Raw genomic sequence first — 22,485 nt, forward strand, 5'->3', positions numbered from 1 at the left:
CTCAAAGGAAACTGTAAAATATGATTTTTTTATAAGATTTTATTTATTTATTTGACAGAGAGACAGCCAGCGAGAGAGGGAACACAAGCAGGGGGAGTGGGAGAGGAGGAAGCAGGCTCCCAGCGGAAGAGCCTGATGTGGGGCTCGATCCCAGATCGCCGGGATCACGCCCTGAGCCGAAGGCAGATGCTTAATGACTGCACTACCCAGGCGCCCCTGTAAAATATGATATTGACATACATTTTCGTAGATGCCATTTATTAGTTTGAAGAAGATGTCATTTATTGTCTTTAATAGACTCTTTAACTTGTTTCCTTCCCTTCGAGGTTGTTTTGTTGCTTGCGACAGAGGCTGTCTCATTCATTCTTACATTTGCAATACCAAAATGCTTTGACGTTGTATTTTTGAAGGAACTACAATAAGAATAAACTTTTTCTCCCCTCACAAGCTAATGAAGATTTTCTCTTAAAATTTTTAGAGATCCTGAACTTTCAACTGTTTGTCGGAAGTCTGATACATTAATATTATATCCAGGGGCTGAAGCTGCTAATTTGGAAGAATTTATATTAGATTCTCCTATTTATCCTTCCACAATCATCATCATCGATGGTACATGGAGCCAGGCGAAGGACATTTTCTATAAGAATTCTTTGTTCCGACTCCCTAAACAGGTAAACTAGTATTTTAACATAGAATAAACGCAAATGTGTAATTATGTATATTGTATATATTTACTCTGAGGGGATACACATACATTTTTATATATGGATTTGATGCTATTTATGTGTGTGAATGCATGTACATAGATATGTATATGCTTGTATATGTGTTTGATATGTATATGTAGAAAATTTGAAACCTATTCATCTTTCTCAATTCCTACCACCAAACTTCACCATAATTTAGGCATTTGGCTATAGTAAGAGTATCTCAGACACTTAATCAGTGAAGTCTAAGGATTAGTTATTTCTGTTTGTATTAATGTTTTTGTTAAGTGTTATATTTAAATACTTCTTTTTGGTAACTAAATTACCTGTTCTTATTAGGAATGACTGAATTTTTATGAAATACTTTTTGTCATTCATTATAGATTATCCAATTTGCTGATATTGTTACATTTCCTATATTGAGCCATTCTTGTGTTCTTTGAATGAACTCCACTTGATCATTTTCTATTATCCTTTTGATAAATTGCTGAAATTTTTATGAGGCCATTGAATTATAATTTGTATATTTTTTATACTTTTATTATCAGGTTTGGGTACTAAGATAATCTTAACTTCACCAAATGAATGGGAGAGATTTTAATATTTTCCTATAGCCTGGAATAGTTCAAATAATATTGAAATTCCTTGCTTTTTAAAAATGAGAATGAACTCATTGGTGAAACCACCTGCTCCTGGCCTTTTTAAAAATGATAACTTTTAAACCCTTCTTTCAAACTCTCATGGAAATTATTCAAGCTTTCTCTATTTGGTTCAGTTTTTAAATAACTTTTATCTTTTTTGGGGAATTACTTCTTTCACCTGAGTTAGCAAATTGGTTGCCACATACCTGAATATATTCTTAAATACTTAATTTATTCTGAATTATGTCCTTTGTCCTCTCTAATCACTCACACACGTACATTCTTTTCTCTATGAGCATACTCAAAACATATTTCTCTATTTTATTTAGCTTTTGAAAGTATTAGCCTTTAGAGTGTTTTAATGGGTGTTGTACTTTATTATTTTCTTAATCTGTGTTTTTATCTTGATCAGTTTCTTTCACCTTTATCAGCTCATTTTTTTCTATTTTTGTAAGATTTTACTGTGTATTCTAATCCTTTACTAAGATTAGTGAGTTCCTTCTTTAATAATAAAGGGAGAGAAGGCTAAAATATTTCTTCTTAGTGTAACTTTCATTGTATCTTATAGTTTTGGGTTGAGGTATTCTTTTATCTAAGCACTGATATAATTTGTAATTTGTTTTGATTTCTTTCTACCCATGGATTATCAATGACTTTTTTTTTTTAAAGATTTTTTTATTTATTTATTTATTTTTAAAAGATTATTTATTTATTTATTTGACAGAGATAGAGAGACAGCGAGACAGGGAATGCAGGCAGGGGAGTGGGAGAGGGAGAAGCAGGCTTCCTGCTGAGCAGGGAGCCTGATGTGGGTCTGGATCCCAGGACCCTGGGATCATGACCTGAGCGAAAGGCAGACGCTTAACGACTGAGCCACCCAGGTGTCCCTTATTTATTTTTGAGAGAGAGAGCACATGTGCATGCACAAGTAGGGGGGAGGGGCAGAGGGAGAAGCAGATTCCCTGCTGAGCAGGGAGCCCAATGTGGACTCAGTCCCAGGACCCTGGGATCATGACCTGAGCCGAAGGCAGACGCTTAACCAACTGAGCCAGTCAGGTGCCTTGTCAATGACTTCTTAATTCTCAGGTGTTATAACATTTTTGTCCATGTTTTATTTTTATTTCTTATTTTGTTGTGTTATGATAAAAGAACACTGTCTATAATATTTTGAATATGTTTATGATTTGTGTAGGTAAGTACATGGCAAATTTTTGTATCTGTTCTGTTACTATAAAAAATTCACCTTCGCAGATTTTTCTTTATACTTTTATTTTTGTCATACAAAGGTATTTGAAAAGCTTCTGTTTATGTCTTTTAAATGAAGTTAGCTCTGCATTTCTAGTAGCTTTTGTGTTATATATTTATCTGTTCTGTTGTATGCATAACAAGACTATGCACTTAGTGAAGAATAACAGTGAAACCCTGATTCTGAGATTTTAGTCTCAAATTCTTTGTAGTTTTCATTTCCTTTGATTAAAATGCAGATAAGACTTTTAGATGAGGCTCATCTCTGTAAAACTGATGTAAAAAATAGCTAATGTGTTGAGTGTCTTGAATGAGCCAGTCCCGATTCCAAGTGGTTTACACGTATTAACTTGCTTAGTCTTCCCAAGTGTTGTTACTGTTTTACGTAACACATGAAGAAACTGAGGCACAGACGTGTTCAGTAGTTTGCTTTAGATCGCACAACTCTTTCAGGGCAGAGCTGCGAATTTAACCCACCTCGTTTAGAGCCCAAGCTGTGGTCTTAACCAGAGTGGCATACTGCTTCTGAAAGGGGAACTTCCATCGAGGACATTTACCTAGGATGGCTTCTGTACGTTTATCTGGCTCCCTGAATATTCCATGTTCCACAGGAGCCCGCTCCTAAAAGGTAGGGATACTGTTAGGTTGCTGCACATTTTAGGCAAAATTTATGTTGACATTATAGTTAGACACTGCCCAACATACAAAGAAAGTTTAATGGAAGCCTTATGTCTGTAAAATGGTTTAGTGCAAATACTTGAATTTTTTTTTTCCTTTTCCGCATGCTTATGCTGTGTCTGCATCTTTCATTTTGTGGTAACTACATGAGTACCGTAGAAATGAATCACAAAGTCATATTAAAAAGATTAAAAGATATTTTAAAATATATAATTTACCAAATTCATTTTCTTCTTTAAATTGAGTAGCAGGTAAGGATATAGGTAGATTAAATAATTTTCCCATCCTACTATACCATATATTTTTATCACTTTTTCCTTTTCTTGTTTTTCCAAACTGGAAGCAAATATAGGTGGATATTTGTTTAACCTTGAAATGGGTATATTACAACCATCAGATAAAACAAGGTACTTAAAAGAAACATTCAATAGATTTGACTACATGAGGGAAAATATCACCATAAGCTAAAGTGAAAGGCAAATGGGTTTCTGGAAATCTGTGAATCAGGTAAAGGCTTCAGAAGCTTAGAGTTCTTAGAAATGAATAAGGTGAAGGTGAAAATCTCAAAAAAAAAAAAATGGGCCATATATATGAAAACAGTCACAAAATAGAAAATAAATATATTTATAACATACCCTAATAATTATATAACGGGGTGATACTAAATTGTGAACCTTTATGTTGAAAGAGCTTCAAACTTCCAGAAAAGTTTCAAGAGTAATAACAGAGGTCCCTCTAATGCCCTAAAGTTTTAACAGTCATTATTTGCCTTATCACTCTCTGTGTGTATTTTATGCTTTTCTGAACCTTTTGAGAGTTAAGGAATAGGTATCCAAATTTACTTTTTGAAATTGAAATGTTGCTAGCTGTAGCAAGAGCTCTAGCAAAAATGTCTTTTCCTAAATATTTTTTCCTAAATATTTTTTTTGCCTGAAATAAAAGAAATAGTAATTTAAAGCCCAACGCAATTTATAAAAACTCATATATCCTGAGATAGTTTCATCTTAAGATACATGGGAAATATGAGTCATTTTAGGAATAATAATACGTACGCTTTTTTAGAGTGTCATACAATACCTAGCCCAAATCTATGAGTATGGGTTGGTTAGACAAAATGTTTCTGGAAGTTGTTGCAAAAACCAATGAAGTCTGTACATTTACTCTTTCTTAAAAAAAAAAAGTTTTATATGCATACATACACCATATATATTCACAGATAGCTAAGTTGAGGTGAAGAGGAGATTAATTTTTAAATATAACTACACATATTTTTAGACATCTATAAAATGATGTTGATAATTGTAGTGATTTTATAGTAAGTTCTGAACTACGTTTTGTAACACTAAAAAGTTTTGTTTATTTTTAATACATTCTCCCATTCTTGAAAAATTTCCCATTCATGTGTAATGATTTTTATTTAATTAGTAACTATTCCCCAGCTTTTCTGGAAAGAATTTTTATTTTATGACACAGTAGGATTTCCTAGGGGCCCTGCTTTAATATGTGAATACAATTAAGTTATAAGTAGCATGCGTTGCTCACGGGTAATTAATGACAGAGCTCCAGCTCTAACTGAAACAAAAAAGAGAGTATACAGGTCATGTCACTGGGAAGCCGAGACCCGGTAGGAGTGGCGTCAGCCTTTCCTGGATTTGGTTCTCAAGCATATCTCTGTTTTTGAGGTTTGCTGCCCTTTGTGTTGGGTTTGATTTTTGATTTCCTCGCTGCTACTGGAAGAAATTGGTAGGAAGTGAAATCGGTAGGAAGCAGCAGGTTAGTCTCCTCTTGGCTTAATTTATCTTAACAGAAAGATGATTTCTCTTTCCCAGGGCAGAATCCCGGATTGTCCCATTGTTGGGAGTGGGGTGGATGGTGGTATCACTATTGACAGTTGGACCATGTGAATCTGGAAATTTCTCCAAGGACGTGGGGTGTTGTTATCAGGACTATTTAGAAGCAGGAACGGGCAGACCAAAAACCTAGATAACCAGGCTACTATGCATCACTTGTTTACTTGTAAAAGCATGTTTGTTTATATATTTCTTTCTTTCTTTTTTTTTTTTTTTTAAAAGATTTTATTTATTTATTCGACAGAGATAGAGACAGCCAGCGAGAGAGGGAACACAAGCAGGGGGAGTGGGAGAGGAAGAAGCAGGCTCATAGCGGAGGAGCCTGATGTGGGGCTCGATCCCATAACGCCGGGATCACGCCCTGAGCCAAAGGCAGGCGCTTAACCGCTGTGCCACCCAGGCGCCCCTGTTTATATATTTCTTAATTCATTCAAAATTAGTGCTGTAGAGCAATGTTTTAGTATAATTCTCTGTTATGGTCTTGTTCACTAAGGGAAAAACAAAAATGTACAACGAAAATTCAGTTCTTGTCTAAGTTTCCCAAATGTATAAATAATGCATATTGATTAGACTTTATTTCTAAATGTAATTTGTCAGTTTTCTTTTATCATCCCATCAGTACGCATATACTCACACACCTGCTTTCTGCATATATTTGTCTTAACTGTTACTCTTGGTTTAGCCAATCCATTCAGTTTCTATAGTAGTATAAAAATTTTGCTGCAAATACATGAGAAAAAATGGCAGAAAGAAAAAAATCAGCATTAAAATCCAAGGTATTGCTTTCTTTACAGAAAAAAAAATAGTATTTTTCCCCAAATAAGAGAATAACCATATGTAAACTTTGTACTTAACTGAGGAATAAAAGAATTGTAATACAGACCCATTAAGTTGGCCTCTTTTTAATCTAGATTTCTAATATATCCAGGCCATTTGGCAGTGAATCTCTTCCCTCAGAGGAATTTTACACAGAGGAATCTTGACACTGGCTAGGAATAAATCCAAGGTGAATATGGAAATGTTTGTGGAGGCTCCCACCTTTCTTCATAAACTTATTTCCAGTGAGTTATTTGCGGATCCTTGCTCTACTGCCTTTAAAACTTCCACTAAAGCTGAATTTCTCACTTGATAAGCAGAGCACTGTTGGGAGAACCCAGGGACTAAAACATTTTCATGAAAGCTGTTTCTTGTGTCTACATAGACCTATTACAGACTGGATTACGTTACGTATCTAATCTATTGCCCAATTCAAAGTCATCATTATTCTTTTAATTTTTAATTGAGATATAGTTGATATATAACGTTGTATTGGTTTCAGCTGTACAGCGTAATGCTTTGATATTTGTATTTATTGTAAAAAGATCCAAGTCTAATTAACATCTGTCACCATAGTTTTCTTTCTTGTGATGAGAACTTTTAAGATCTGTTCTCTCAGCAGCTTTCACATGGACAGTACGGTATTATTAACCATATTCACCATGCTGTGTATTACATCCCCATGACTCACCTTCTGGAAGTTTGCGCCTTTTGACCCACTTCACCCGTTTCACCTCCCCTCCACCTTCCATCTCTGGCAACCACCAATCTTTTCTCTGTATCTAGGAGCTCATTTGTTTAAATTATTTTTTTTTTAGATTCCATCTACAAGTGAGGTTATATGCTGTTTGTCTTTCTCTGTCTGACTTATTTCACTTTGCGTAATTCCCTCAAGGTCCATCCATGTTATTGCAAATGATAAGATTTCCTTTTTCTAATGGCTGAATAATATCCATTGTGTGTGTCTGTATATGTATATATGTGTGTGTATATACACACACATGTACACACATACCACATTTTCTTTATGCATTCATCCATCTATGGACCCTTAGATTGTTTCCTTATCTTGGCTACTGTAAATAATGCTGTGGTGAACATGGGGGTGCAGATACCTTTTCAATTTTAGTGTTTTTGTTTTCTTCAGATTATCTTTTAATTTTATCCAAAATTTCATGTTTATTACTTCTATTACCAGCATTGGGAGTTGGCTTATTTTTTAATACCCTTTTCCTTTTCGGAAGAAAGTTTTTTTTTAATTTCATAGAGTAATTTGTAAAAGATTCTGGAAAACTAGGACACAATACAGCCTCCTTGAGATGTAGATTCTGAATAGCGTGTTTTGCTTATTGTTTCTTAAGTGACTTCTGTACTGTATCTTCCAATAAATGTGCTTTAAATTGGTGCCACAACAAAGTTAGTATTTCATGTCATGAAACTTCAGTATCCTTTGGGCATAGTAAGAGGAGTTGAGTGTTAAATGCAGAATGCCAAAGGTTTATAATGTCACTGATGAACTGTTTTGATCTTTGCATATCATTCACATTTTTTTTGACAGACTGTATCCGTACCTCTGGATCTCTTCTGGCTCATGTGTTGGGGTGTTGTGTTCTCATCATGGTTTCTGAGGCTTATCTCCAAGGTTGTAGATGGCATTGTACTTACATATAGAACTTGAGTTAACTTGCTTCTCTTGGGTGTATGATTCCAGGTAACAGAACATAAATTGATAGGAACTCTGATCTTGCTATATGTGAAAAGATAATTTAAAGAAAGTTACCAGAAATCTCTACATGGGGGGAGCCTGGCTGGCCCAGTCGGTAGATCATATGGCTCTTGAAATCAGGGTCATAAGTTCAAGCCTCATATTGGGCCTAGAGTTTACTTTAAAAATAATAATAATAAATAATAATAATAAATAAAAAATAATAATAAAAAGAAATATCTACATGAACCCTATTTCCATTGGTTCCTCATTGAGTTCTTAACTGTGAACTTACTTGTCTTCCTGGGAGAAATTCTCAAATCCCTTGGCAGGGAATAATAAAATTTTTGAACCAGAAGGAATCTTAAAGATTAATAAATCCTTAGCGTTTCAGAAGGGAGGATGCTGAAGGCCATCTATAAATGACTATTCTGAAGTTGCAGCCAGTTATGGGGAGAACCAAGAGTCTAATCTGCCTCTTCTGCATTCTAATTCAGTATATCAGGCTATCCCTAGAATTTGCTAATTAAAAAAATTTGTACTGAATTTATTTTAACAATAACCTAAGTTTATGATTTTGTGTCACAAACCATTTGGTCAAACTTAGAGTTGAAAATATAAGATGTTTTTATTCTCAAGTAGAGTAAGTCAGGTGAAGGTATACGGTAGCAGGGTGTGGGAGGAGGTGCCCTGCCTTCCTTACAGAGTGGTTCATCGGCCAGCAGCACTGGCCTCACTGGGGAGTTAATTAGAAATGCAGAATATCAAGTCCTACTTTAGAATTACTCAGAATCTTCGTTTTAGTAAAATACCCAGGTAATTCTTCTGTACATTAAAGTTCGAGAAGCACTGCTGTACTAGGTATTTTAAAATTGAGATGTAATTCACAGCCTTTAAATGCAGCCCTTTAAAGTGTACAATTCAGTGGATTTTAGTATGTATACAAAGTTGTGTAACTGTCACTGTTACTGTTTTCCACAGTATTTTCATGTTTTTGAGTTCCTTCCCCTCAAAAGCTCTGCACCCATTTTAGTCCTTTTCCTCCTTCCCCCGTTCACAAGTGCAGGTATCACACTGCTCTGGGTGTTGTCTCTGTAGATTACTTATTGGGGTATTTTCTATAGATAGAATCGTACAATATGTAGCCTTTGTGTCAGGCTCTGCCCCGGAGCCGCGGATGTTTCAGAGTTGATCCATGTTGTAGCATGTGTCAGTACTCCACTCTTTTTTGTGGCTGAGTTATACTCCAGTATGTGCATATGCCACTTTTTGTTTATCGTTAATCCATTAATGGACATTTGGTTTGTTTCCACTTTTTGGCTCTTGTGGATGATGCTGTTATAAATATTTGTCTGTAGGTTTTTGTGTGTCTACCTCTTTTCAGTTCTTTTGGGTATATACCTGGGAGTAGAATCGTTGGGTCATTTAGTAACTCTGTTTTTAACTTTTTGAGGAACTGCCAAACTGTTTTATAAGGCAGATGCTCTGTTTTATATTTCCTCTAGTGATGTATGAATGATTCAGTTTCTCCATATCCAGGCTAACCCTACATATGTCTTTTTCCTGTGTGTGTGTGTGTGTGTGTGTGTGTGTGTGTGTGTTTCCCTAGTGACTAATGATGTTGAGCATCCTCTTTGTATGTGCTAACTGGTCATTTGTATATCTTTTTGGAGAAATAGCTTTCAGGTGCTTTGCTGATTTTTAAATTAACTATTTTTCTTTTTTTCTTTTTAAAATTTTATTTATTTGAGAGAGAGAGAGAGAGAGAGGAAAAGAGAGAGAAGGTGCACTAGCAGAAGATAGGGAGAAGCAGACACCCCGCTGAGCAAGGAGCCCTACGAGGGGCTCGATCCGAGGACCCCGGGATCATGACCTGAGCTGAACGCAGACACTTAATGGACTGAGCCACCCAGGCGCCTCCCGTTTGTTCGTTCTTTCTTTCTTTCTTTCTTTCTTTCTTTCTTTCTTTCTTTCTTTCTTTCTTTCTTTCTTTCTTTCTTTCTTTCTTTCTATGATTGAGTTGTAAGCATTCTTTATATATTCGTTAGAGTGCCTCATATCAGATGTATGACTTGCAAGTATTTTCTTCTTTTCTCTGGGTGGTTCTTTTACTTTCCTAATTGTGTTCTTTGATGCAAAAAAGTTTGTAATTTTGGTGAAGTCCAGCTTATCTGTTTTTTCTTTTGTTTCTTGAGTACTAGATGTTTAAGTGCTCAGAGAAAAAGAAGCAAGTAGAAAAAGATTGGAGGCCCTGAGTATAAAAGTCAAAGAAGAGTTCAGATTTGGGAGAAGGGCTTATGAATCTCTGGATGCCAAATGCTAGAACTGTTTTCAGAAGTTAAGAAGCTGTTACTCTGTCCTTTATTAATTTAATTTAATTTCCCAAGCATTCCTATAGTAGTTTTTATGTGTCGGTTACTTTTCTAAGTACAAATATTAACTCATTTAGTTGTCATAATAATTTAATATGATTTCCATTTAATAGAAACAGAAACCGAGACACAGAAATGTTATGGAACTTGCCCAAGATCACAGAGCTGGTATGCAGGGGACTGGTAAAGAGTTCTGACATATGTGTTTAAAGTTTCTATGTCAAATATGATGTTGATATTAAGGGGATGAAAGGATTAATGTGTAATCTTAATTACAGAGAAGGACGTAGAGGCCCCTGTGTGAGAGTGTGTGGAGGAAGGGTTAGGGCCAGTTTGGAAAACTGCAGCACTTGGGGTAAGCATCTGATGCTTTCAGTCACTAGTGTGATTTATCTCTGGGAATTCATTAAATGGACTTTATTTTTGTGATTTTAAATTAGACTTGCCTGTATAATCTTTTACATGTATTATATACTTTTCTTACGGGAGATTAGAAATAGTTACACACATTTTCTCATATCTAGGTGATAATTATCATCTAACAGGTGTTGAATGTCAGTGAGATATTGAAAAATTTTATTATGGCCTATATGTTGTTCATGTCTTTTGGACAACTCATCAAATCCATGTAAAAATATAATTTCATGAGTCAAATAGTCTACCTTTGAAGGAGGAGAGGGAAACTGATGATTCTTGATATGTGTGATAATACATACAATACTGTTTAACTGTTGAAACAAATCAGCGTTTAAATCAGTAGTTCATAATTTCCCTTGCCTTCCTTCCAAGTAACCCCATAACTGCATTTCCCTCCTTGCAACTTTGTAGAGTTAAAAATATCTTGCATTTCCATCCCCAAAAAATTCTTTTTTGTGCTCGTATACAGTGTAAGAGTATATACTCACTTCCAAGACGTGTGCACCATTCACACATCCTTTGAGACACCAGTGCTCTGTGCTCAGAAAGCCCTGAGTGTGCAGAAACATAAAGATAGTCACAGAGCATTGTTTCCCAAGGCTAAGATTTAAATTCTGAGCTGTAAGGCTCATATATAGGGCTCATAACAGGGGAATTCCCAAAGATGGTGACAGTCAGCCAGTCTGTGGTATTTCGTTATAGCAGCCTGAGCTAAGACACGTCTCTGTCAATTAACATGGAGAAATGCCCTCATGAAAAGGAAAATGGGAATGTAACGCATATTACATTGTTATTCAGAAAAGCTTTTTCAGCTTTTTACTCAAGTAGTTCTTTTTACCTTTTTTTTCTTTTGTTATCTGTGCTGTTGGTATCACTTGAATCCATGACATTATTGCCAAATCTAATGTTGTGAAGCCCTCCCCTTGTTTTCTTCTAGGAGGCTCTTAGCTTTGGGTCTTTTTTACATCTTGAATCCATTTTGATTTAATTTTTTTGTATGGTGTAAAATAAGGGTCCAACTTTATTCTTTTGCACATGGGTACCCAGCTTTTCCAGTATGATTTGTTGAAGGGACTGGCTGTTCCCCATCTTCCTAATCATCTTTATCTCATTGTTTTCTGACATATTTAAATGATTTTTTTCTCATGCATATTTTTTTCAGTTTCATTTCTGCTTTTCCGAGTATAATACTATTTTTATTCCTTTTTTAAATAATAGTTTTAGTATTTTTTCTTCTTTTTCTTTTATCTTACCTAATATTTCATAAAGTTAATGTTTAATATCCTTGAAAAGGCAGAAAAGTTGTAGTCTAAAAGTTCTTTTCCTCCAGAATAAGTCTTCTCATGTGTTCTCTTTGTCAGTTGTTTATATGTTTGCTCATTTATTCACTTATTTATTGGTTCACTAACTCATTCGTGCAACATATATCTGTTGAATGCTTTTTCTACTCCATCGCCTACTCTGATTGTTCTTAGTATTGTTAGTGAATTAGAGTAGACCTGATCTCCGTCTTCATGGAGCTTACAGTTTATTGACAGCGATGATAATTTATTAGATAACCACAGACATTTAATGATAATTGTGGTGTTCCTGCCTCCCCCCCCCCTTTTTTTTGCTGTAGGGTTTACTGCATTGGTCTTGGGCTATAATTTCTTATAGTTTCTTTGCTTGGGAAATGGGTATTCCCATCAGGGCCTTTTCTTTAGACAAACATGGTGCAAACAATCTTACTTTACCTGGGAGCACGATCTTAAAACTTGGCTTATAACTTCGGGGATTAAGTAGAAAAAGGAACCAGGGTTATTACCTTTCTTTATAAAATATTATTACATCGAATATAGTTTACTTGATAATTTGGACATCTTAGCACTTAAGATACAGTATGTGGTATATGATGGAAGTCACTAGAAGCAAATGCTCTTAAAAATGTGTATCTAACTTAGAAAACTTTTTATTTAAAATGACTATATGATGAGAATCAATTGAATATACAAAGTATCATTTTATCTTGCATTAATGGAAAAATACTGCTTGGGGTTACCTGAAAGCTAAAAAATAACAGGTTAGATGAAATCTTAAATATTTATAGTTGTAAACATAATAGATACATTTTCCTTATGAATTGTTAACATTGATAGTGAGAATTTTCATTATAAAGTCATTTATCAGGAACGGGCAAAAACAGTCATTCAGTAATAACAGAAATTGAAATTTTTATTTCTCAGGAGTTTCTTTTTAGAAATGTATATAGCAAGATAACCTTCTGTAAAGATTTGTTATGGTATCGTCTGTAGATACTAAAAGAGAGTGTGATGTGGTAGTTCGTTGACTGTCTCCCTGTCCTTGTTTTTCTTTTTTGCATTTCTTGTTCTGTGCTGTGTTGGAATATAGTAGGTACATCGTCTGCAACAGTAATTTGTTGAGTTGTCCTTTATTGTTTGCATCATCCTGTCCGCATGATAACAATTCTGACATGTTTGACTTGTCTTTAGCAGCTCAGTAAACCCATTGTCAGCACAGTTTCTTTGTTTGGATCATTATGGTGAATAGATGCCTCTAAGAATCATCATCATGTACTTACCTTTCTTCCCATGAAGCCTCTTAAAAATTTCATATATCATCGTCTTGTATTTATTTTGCAAATGTATAATCCTTTTTCCGTTTAAATTTTGTTTTGTAACTCTCCTGAAATAAACTGCCCATGTGTAAAACGTACAGTTTGCTAAGTTTTCACCTGTGTATGCACCTGTGAAACCATCATCACACTGAGGATAGTAAACATATGTCCATCACTTACCAAATTTTCTCGAGCTTTGTCATTATTTATTCCCCTCTTCCCCCATCCTGAGACACCCAGTGATCTTTCTGCCACTATCTATTAGTTTGCATTTCCTAGAATTTTATATAAATATAATTATACGTTAATACTATTTTTTGGTATGACTTCTTTCACTCGGCATAATCATTTTTTGCAGTTTATTATTTTTGGTGTGTATCAGAAGCTTATTCTTTTTTATTATGTGGATATATGTGCACTTTGTATATGTGGGCATCTATTGATGCCCTTTGGGTTGTTTTCAGGTTTGGGCTATTATAAATAAAGTAGCCATGCACATTCACTACAAATCTTTGTATGGATGTATGCTTTCTCTTTGATTGCTTTCACCTAGGAGTGGAATGCTTGGATTCATATAATAGGTGTACCTTAGACTTAAAAAAATTTTGGGGGGGGGCAGTTTGGGAAAACTGTCAGACTGTTTTCCAAAATGGTTTTACCACTTACATCCCTTCAGTAGTTTATGAGAGATCCAGTTTCTTCATATCCTTGACAATACTTGATATGGTCAGTCTTTTACATTTTAGCCATTGTAATAATTGTATGGGGGCAGCTTCTGTGGCTTTATTTTGCATTTACCTAACGATTAATGATGCCGAGCATTTTTCACGTGCTTGTTTGCCATCTTTCTTCTCTGGTAAAGTGTACATCAGATCTTTTGCCCATTTTTAAATTGGCTTCTTTGTTTTATTAATAAGTCTGAGAGTTCTTTTTTTTTTCCTCCCTCTTCCACTGCAGGCCCTTGAGTCTGAGAGTTCTTTATGTATGCTGGGTACAAATCCCTTATTATGTATGTGATTTGCAAATATTTCCTTCTGGTCTGTGGCTGGTCTTTTCATCCTCTTAGCAGAGAGTCTCTTTGAAAGTGCAGAATTTCTTAATTTTGATGAAATCCAATGAATGCATTTTAAAATACATGTGCATGATTTTTAAGGTAAGGAATCTACCAGAGAAGTCAGCTTATTTTACCTTTATGTATGAAGAATGGAAAGAGATAAAGTTTCAAAATTTTTATGGCTAACAAAGCTATGCTCCAGGTATTTAAATTCTTCAGAAATAGAAATGAGAGTTAAAATTCTATTTCTAGGGCAATCACTTATCAAGCAAGACAACCAATTTAAAAAAAAAACAGATTTCTTAGATAAAGGCTGTAGTCCCAGGACATGCTAGGATTCTTTGACTCCAGATGATTTGAGGGACTCCTTCATTACAAATTAACATTTGAAGGATGGTTTTATCACAGAAAATAGAATAGGATGATTACATTTGTAACTTGACAGCCTCTATCCTAGACTTGTGTTCTTGTGAATGCTTTCAGTTGTGTGTTATCAGGACAGGCCCTCTGACTCAGAATGTTTTGCCCTCTGCAGTTATAGGAAAAAGAGCCTGAGCATCTCTTGTTATCTTTCTGAGATTCCTCTCACTAGCAATTACTAATTAGGAGGGTCTGTGTTCTCCAAGATAAACCAGAAATTCCATTAGTTGCTCCTTGGAGGAAAGGGCAAGGCTGAGAAACTAAAATATTTATAGTACGAAATAAAAAGGGAAATTTTATTTTAACAAATCAAATAGGGGTAAATAATGTTTTACATACATAATCACATAACACACGTATATAGACATTTATATAAACATACACACAAGTATATAATGCAGCTATTAACAAAAGTTACTTTGTCTTTTGAGATTTAAATAAAATTGTCTCACATTCCTTACCAAATATGCTTTGGGAGTTTTCTGCAAGAATGTTATGATCACCTCTTGCTCTGAGTTCCTACCCATCTGACGTGGATTCAGCCTTGTGTCTATCCAGATGTGAAGGGTTGCCCCTTTCCTGCAGTTTACCCCGCATCACTCACACAGAGTGTTCATGCGTATGTATAATAGATGTTAATGAATGTAGGGTTAGATGAGGTTACAGGGCTTGGAGGGGGTTGGAACAAGGTGAGCGATTTAAAATTGAATGTTCAGTAGCCCTGTTTTTTTCCCATATGCTTCTAGTTCTTTTGCCATATTTCACTCTCCCTCTTTGTCTGTGTCTCTCTTTCTGCATGTCAGTTTCTTCTCTTTTCCCTTCTCTTACCTCTCGACTTGTCATTGCTTACCAGTTCAGTAGAGATTTAGGTATGATTCATTATCTCTTGGTATGTCTCATTTTGTGGAAGAAATTTTCCTGAAAACAATGTTAGCTAGTTAAAAAAGCAAACAAAAAAAATGCTTATTTTTGCTACATTAATGTGTATGTTAAAAAAATGGTGCCACAATGAGAATATATTACTCCGGAACTAGCTTTTTTTGGATGTGATGTATTTTGGATCTTTTTCTGTGTTAGTACAGTATGTATGTATGATAACTCATGTAACCATTCCTTTTATTAGTCATTTAAGGTGTGAGTACTAAATTTTAGTGAACATCTTTCAACACAGTAGCTTTTTGAACGTGTGAGAATTTTTATTAGATTCCTAGAAGTGAATTTTGGGTCTAAAAGTATGTACATTTTATATTTTCAAAGATACTGCCAGAGCAGTCTTCACTAATAGTACAGGAAGGTGTCTATGGCCTCATATTCTCAACAATCCTGGGAATTATGTTATCATTTTAACTTTTGCTAATGTATGGTATAAAGTGGTATCTGATTATTATTTCGAATGTCTTTTTAATTGAATCACCTATTCTTGCTCTAACTCCAAATTTAATATAGATGCTAACGGTATGCATTAAAAGATGTTGATTATAATCCTAAATAAGGCAATAGATTTTGATTCTGTATTCTCTGTGAGATAATTTCATACTAATATGTATGTAAAATTATCTAATATAAATGTTACATTTTAAGGCAAAATGCTATTTCTCTTTAGCTCTTTCATTCCATTTGATTGAATTTCAAGTATGTATTAATAGATGGGGTTATGATGATGATAAATATGGCAGAGATTCTCTAATATTACTATTATTATTTTTTTATTTTTGGTACATAACTTTATATTTCTGGGTAACTCAAATTTATTTATTTTTTTAAATTTTTTTAAAAGATTTTATTTATTTATTCGACAGAGACAGAGACAGGGGGAGACACAAGCAGGGGGAGTGGGAGAGGAGGAAGCAGGCTCCCAGCGGAGGAGCCTGATGTGGGGCTCGATCCCATAACGACGGGATCATGCCCTGAGCCGAAGGCAGATGCTTAACCGCTGTGCCACCCAGGCGCCCCTCAAATTTATTTTTAATGGGATTTTTGTCTTCATAATGACAGTACATGACGTTTACTCAACTTTTTAAAAAAGATTTATTTATTTATTTGAGAGAGAGAGAGAGCGTGCGCATGCGTGTGAGTGGGGGAGGGACAGAGAGGGAGGGAAAGGGAATCTCAAGCAGACTCCCTTTTGAATGTGGAGCCTGATGCAGGGCTCGATCCTACAACCCTGAAACCATATCCTGAGCCAAAATCAAGAGTTAAATACTCAACTGACTGAGCCACCCAGGCACCCCTGTAACACTCAACTTTTGAAGAACATGTAGAGGTGCTCAGAATCTCCTTTAGATAGTTAGCTAGATATTTGGAGGTCCTAACCCTTTCCCTGAACATTCTGATAGGCTTCAGAGGACCAGATCATACTTGGTATTCTCAAAGTATTTTAAAGGCAGCCTCAAGTGCTGCTGAGTTTTTACTTGGTAGAATTGGAATCCTTTTAACTTCTTAACAATGATGAGTATTCCCACTAGGTTATGGTTTATAACTAATGTTTTAAGAAGGCTATTCTTCTTTAGTTACTATGATGTACAGTGTCCTTTTCTCTCTCATAATTTCTGTCTTTATCTTTTGAAAAGAAGAAATATTGTCAACATTCTTTGAACTTTTGAAAACACATTTATAATCCTTACCAATTATGTAACAATTAGTTTTCAAAGTTATTTAAAATTTATCTCATACGTTTCCCAGAAAAAATCTTTTAGGCAATATTGTTGTAAGAATACTGACTGAGGTTTTATCATTTTGGCCAGTGAAGCTTAGTAACCAAATTTTTGGTGAAAAAAGTGGAGTTTTACGATGTGCTGTTGTCACTAAAATAACATTAAAGATATTTTTTAATGAAAACAAAGATAAATTAGTAATAAAATCTGGTGTCCATTATGATATGATTAAATGTATAGATGCACCCAAAGGATATAATCTAATGTCAAATATATAGAAAAATCATATAGTAATACAGAAACCTATTTATATGGCATAAAAGGATATAAACAAATTTTTGACGATTTATGAGCTTAGAGCATCTGGTCCTTTGATATCATTAACAACTTTGCAAGCAGTCCAAATCTCTAGATCCATATGGTAATCAATTGTGTGTACATCAAAGAAGATGTCTCAAAAATTATTATAGACTTACGAGTTCCAGTAGATTTTAAGTCTACTGTGAATAATATATTGATTACCATGTAAAGTAACAGGTATACTTTTCCCAAATGGATGCTTGCAGAGGTGGTTGTGATTGAAAAAACTGAGTTCTTGGTTTTACCCTCTCCAATGATCAGAAACATTTTAAACTATAAACAATATGTTCTCTAAGTGTGAAAAAGATCCATTGAGATAATTATGTTGAAGAAAAATTGTGATAAATGTTTGAAAAGAACTATGAATTTGACAGTAAATATTCAGTCTCACGTGAAAATGTAATTTTTTTGGTTTATAGAAATCTGGGTACTCTTACCAGTTTATGATTTATTATTTGATCTTTATTTGAGTGTAAACGGATTACGGTTGTCATATATGCATGTGCTTTTTAATTTTAGCTATACATTCCCACAGATGTACCTACTAATATTTCATCCATTCTATAAATATTTATTGAGTCCCTACTTTGTTTTAGGTACTATTCAATACAAAGGACACATTTAAAAAAATCTTTTTGCCTTTGAACATTTGATGGCTGATATTTCAAGTAGCACATTTGCAGCCCTCCACTGTTCAGTATGTCTTCAATTTAAATAATTATCTTTTCATGAATTATTTTCTCAGAGGATTACTGGATACAGTGATATATGTTGATATAGCATAAGGTAAGAAAAGGTATTGTTATGTGGTCATATAGACAAAATCTTAGAATATGTTTCCTGGTAAATTGCCCAAAACATAGAAATAATAAAAGGGAAATAAGTATGAGTCATTAATAAGAACTTAAGATTATAGTGAGCCATCCAGTTTAATTCTGAGTTTAGCTTGTGTTAAAAATAAATATTCCTGGTTAAGTCATTTTGATATCTTGATCTGAATTTATAATCCACTTTGTGGATAATTAGGACACACTTAAAGAACTTATCTAGTATATGTTGACAGGTCTCAGACACAATTTGCAGCCTGTTGTCATACTTACTTAAATCAGATACAATATATCACTTTTCTTTAAACTCACACGGTATACCGCCATATATGCATACCAGCATATAACATTTTCTGCAGTTACATAAAAGGTGTGACTTGGGCAACATAATGAGTTTTGCAGAGAGAATCATATGCATTTTGGTCTCTGTTTTGACTTGATTCTCAGTAAAAGTCAAATTGTTGAAAACTGAAATGGTCTGGATTGTAAAATCAAAAATCTGGTTTTCTCAAAATTTGATTGTTTTATGCTGCTTCACTATTTATGTATTTAAACATAATTTAACATTTGACACTGTTAGATTATCAGGTATACTTATGGTGCACTGTATATACTCATATGCATTTGGAATCCTCCCCCCCTTTTATTCAGTGTTTAGAGTTTTGCAATTTAAAGAGAGGTCATAGGTTGTTGATAATGTTGTGGCTCTCAAAAAATACAGGCACGTGATGTGATGAGCGCTGGGTGTTATACGCAACTAATGAATCATTGAACACTACATCTAAAACTAATGATGTACTGTATATTGGCTAATTGAATTTAAAGAAACAAAAACAACAACAACAAAAAAATACAGGCAAAATATCTTGGAAAATATATAAACTGGTAATATAAGTTTTGATAATCTTTAATATAAACAATTATAATTTTAATTTTACTTGCATATTATATTTTATAATACATTTAAATCCTGGGGGAAATGTAAGATATATGTGAATAAATACTTGGGTAGTGATAATGATTTTGAGATGCTTGAGTATTTTTTCCATCATTGGTTTTTGTTTAATCTGTTAACTCTATTGTCCAGTCCATCTTAAGGCAAAATCCTTTATCTTTTTTATATGTCAGGATTGTGACTGTGTTTCCTGGGTGGATAAAAGTTTTTCTTTTCTGCACACTGAGATATGCTTTATTCAGTTCATTGCTATAATCTTGCCCTCATTATCTTCATAGTAATACCACGCCTGCTCGACTTGCATAAAGTTTTACAGCATTATTTTGTTTACAGTTATTTATTTAGAGATGTTCATCTGACAGTAACTTATATTTGCATTTAATTTATTTTAAATGGAAACATTTCTAAGGTTGGTAGGCTAAAAAGTAGAAGAATGTTCATATTAACAGAATTTACAGTAGCCTCAATTCTCATCAACAATAGACTAGATCGGTTGTAGCATATTCATTGTAATATTCCACAGTGATAAAAATTAAAGAATGAGTAACATCTGAATGAATTTTATAAACATAATACTGATATAAGAAGCTAGACTGTGTATCTTATCCCATTTATATAATGTTTAAAACTGGCAAAACTATGGTTTTAGAGGTCAGGATAGAGATCAGTTTCTTTTGTGGTGGTGGGAGGGCAGAATGAAAGGAAAGGGTCATGTGAGGCTTCTGGATTTTGGTTATACTCTGTTTCTTGATTTGGGTAATGGTGACAGAGGTGTGTTCACTTCGCGAAGATTCATTTATGATTTGGGCCAACTTCTCCATATATCAAACTTTCTTATAATACATTAAACTTGAAGAACCAGTTTATATATACAGTTGATTCTTGATATTTGTGATAGTTAGGGTTTATAAAATTGCTGTAAACACTGAATTATTGAATACTGAGCCATTCGCCCTAGGGAATATATGAGTTTCCTACAAGCCTCTGGTCACAACAGTTTTGTCCGTCAGTCAATGCATAACCTTGTTTTATGTGTGTTTTTGTTTACAGACACCTTATTTAATACATACCATTGATTGATGGACTGAACTCATGGCCAACAGCACTATATAACTCATGCCTGAATGAAGCTTATCTGCCACACATATTTTCTCTATAGGGCACATCGCAGCCTTCTTGTGCTTAGGAACGTTAGACAGCACTTTATTACCATGCTGGGGGCCATTTTAAACAGTGAAATCACCAACAGAAAGCACAAAAATACACAAAACGTGGCACTTAATACACCGAAAAAAGGATTCTTGTAAACAGTATGAGAGCAGAGAAACCAGAAGATGGAGCATCACTGTGTTCTACCTCAGCTGAGCTAATGTGTGCTTTGGGCAACTGCGTTTTTCAGTCTTCTGTGCATGAGCATGTTTGCAAATGATAGTGAAACCTAGAGTATTGATCTTTACTTAAAAATTAATTTTAGCGAGTAGATGAATTTGCAAATACAGAATCTATAAATAATAAGGATTGAGTGTATGATCCCTGCTATTACCTGAGTAAATATTTTTAGGTCAAGTAATGCAAGAGGGCTAAGAATAACTTTTTGTCTCTTTGAACTAAATATTTTTAATGGCAATTTGTGTGATTAAAATTAGAGCAATTTCCTTTTTTTTTGCATCAGATTACCAGTTTTCTTAATAATCATAATTTTTGATGATAAGTTTTATTAGATTTAAAATTTTACCTTCTGAATTTATAGTGCTCGGGAATTCATTGTAACATTGCACATTTATTTGTTTTTGCCCAGTAGCAACTGACCATTAAATTATTATTTTCAAGTAGTGTAATGTATATTTTTAGTAAGGTTAACCTTTAGGAGACTTTAAATACACCAGTATAAAGGGCTGAGATTAAAAATTTTCAAATAGTAATCTTACTCTGAAGTTATTTGCAATCACGCATATTTCAAAAAAACCCCACCATTTTTAGTACATTTGGTTTTACACACTGAACCTTTTTAACCTCTTTTAAGTTTTTCATAGGAATAGAAGCTGTGCCATTTTAGATCAGGTCAGGCCAGTGCTTTCTACAGCTTAGTACATGGTTCGTACAGCCTGTTTTTGACAATGATGCGATCTCTTGTTCTAGTTATCTATTGCTGTATGTACACTAAGCAATTAACATAGTAGGCTCAAGATGGCTATTCTTAGAAACATGCTTGCAGGAGTGGTTAGCCTCTGGGAATGAGAACGGTAAACAGTTTCTGACACAGATATAGAAGTTCCCTAACTGACAGTGGCTCGCTGTGCTTACACTCTGTGCAAACAATGTGGTGTATGACAAATGCTTGCTGTTCTCTGGGAGTCTGGAATTTGGTATGTGCCAGGCAGAGGGTGCCTACATGCCTGACGTCCAATAAAGCCCTCGGGCATTGTGTCTGTAACGAGCTTCTCTGGTGGACAGCACTTCACATAGGCTGCCACAGTTCAATGCTGAAGGTTTGAAGTGTGTCCTGTACGACTTCACGGGAAGAGGAGTCTTCGAAGCTGTGGCTGGTTTCCTCTATATTTCCACATGTATCTTTTCACTCCGCTGCTTTTGCTTTTTATTTTTTTGCTGTAATAAGTCTCAGCTGAGTTCTGTGAGTCCTAGCAAATCACTGAACCTGTGGGTGGTTTGGGGGACGTCTGACACATTACATAACAAAATTCTACAAAATTTAGTATCTTGAAACAACCACCGTTGTATTGTACCTCACAGTTTTGTTGTTGAGGAATTCAGTCATGGTTTGACTTGGTGTTGGCAGAGGTCACTTGGTGGTTTTCATCTAATACATAGTCTGGACTAGAGGGTCCATGAGCTTTATGCACATATCTGGCACTTTGGCAGTGACGGATGAAAGGCCGTGTTCAGCTAGGATTGTCAGCTGGAGTGCTTACATGTGGCCTCTGCCATTAACCCTGACATGCTAATTAAGAAATCACACTACACTGAATAAGCAAATCATTCATTCATTTATTTTATACTTCTGAAATAGCCTGTGGTATTTTTTTTTTTAAGATTTATTTATTTAGGGGCGCCTGGGTGGCATAGTGGTTAAGCGTCTGCCTTCGGCTCAGGGCGTGATCCCGGCGTTATGGGATTGAGCCCCACGTCAGGCTCTTCTGCTGTGAGCC

General features: G+C 34.8%; 1 protein-coding gene across 1 annotated transcript in view; it reads left to right on the plus strand.

Annotated features, from left to right (window-relative positions):
- Positions 1-22,485, plus strand: part of DTWD2 (DTW domain containing 2) — a 93,232-nt gene that overhangs the window by 26,554 nt on the left and 44,193 nt on the right. Inside the window, exon 4 of the mRNA XM_040622555.1 lies at positions 479-671. Coding sequence (XP_040478489.1) covers positions 479-671 — 193 coding nt within the window. The remainder of the gene's footprint in view (positions 1-478; positions 672-22,485) is intronic.

The sequence above is a fragment of the Ursus maritimus genome, unplaced genomic scaffold, assembly GCF_017311325.1.
Source record: "Ursus maritimus isolate PB19 unplaced genomic scaffold, ASM1731132v1 scaffold_5, whole genome shotgun sequence".
Lineage (NCBI taxonomy): Eukaryota > Metazoa > Chordata > Mammalia > Carnivora > Ursidae > Ursus > Ursus maritimus.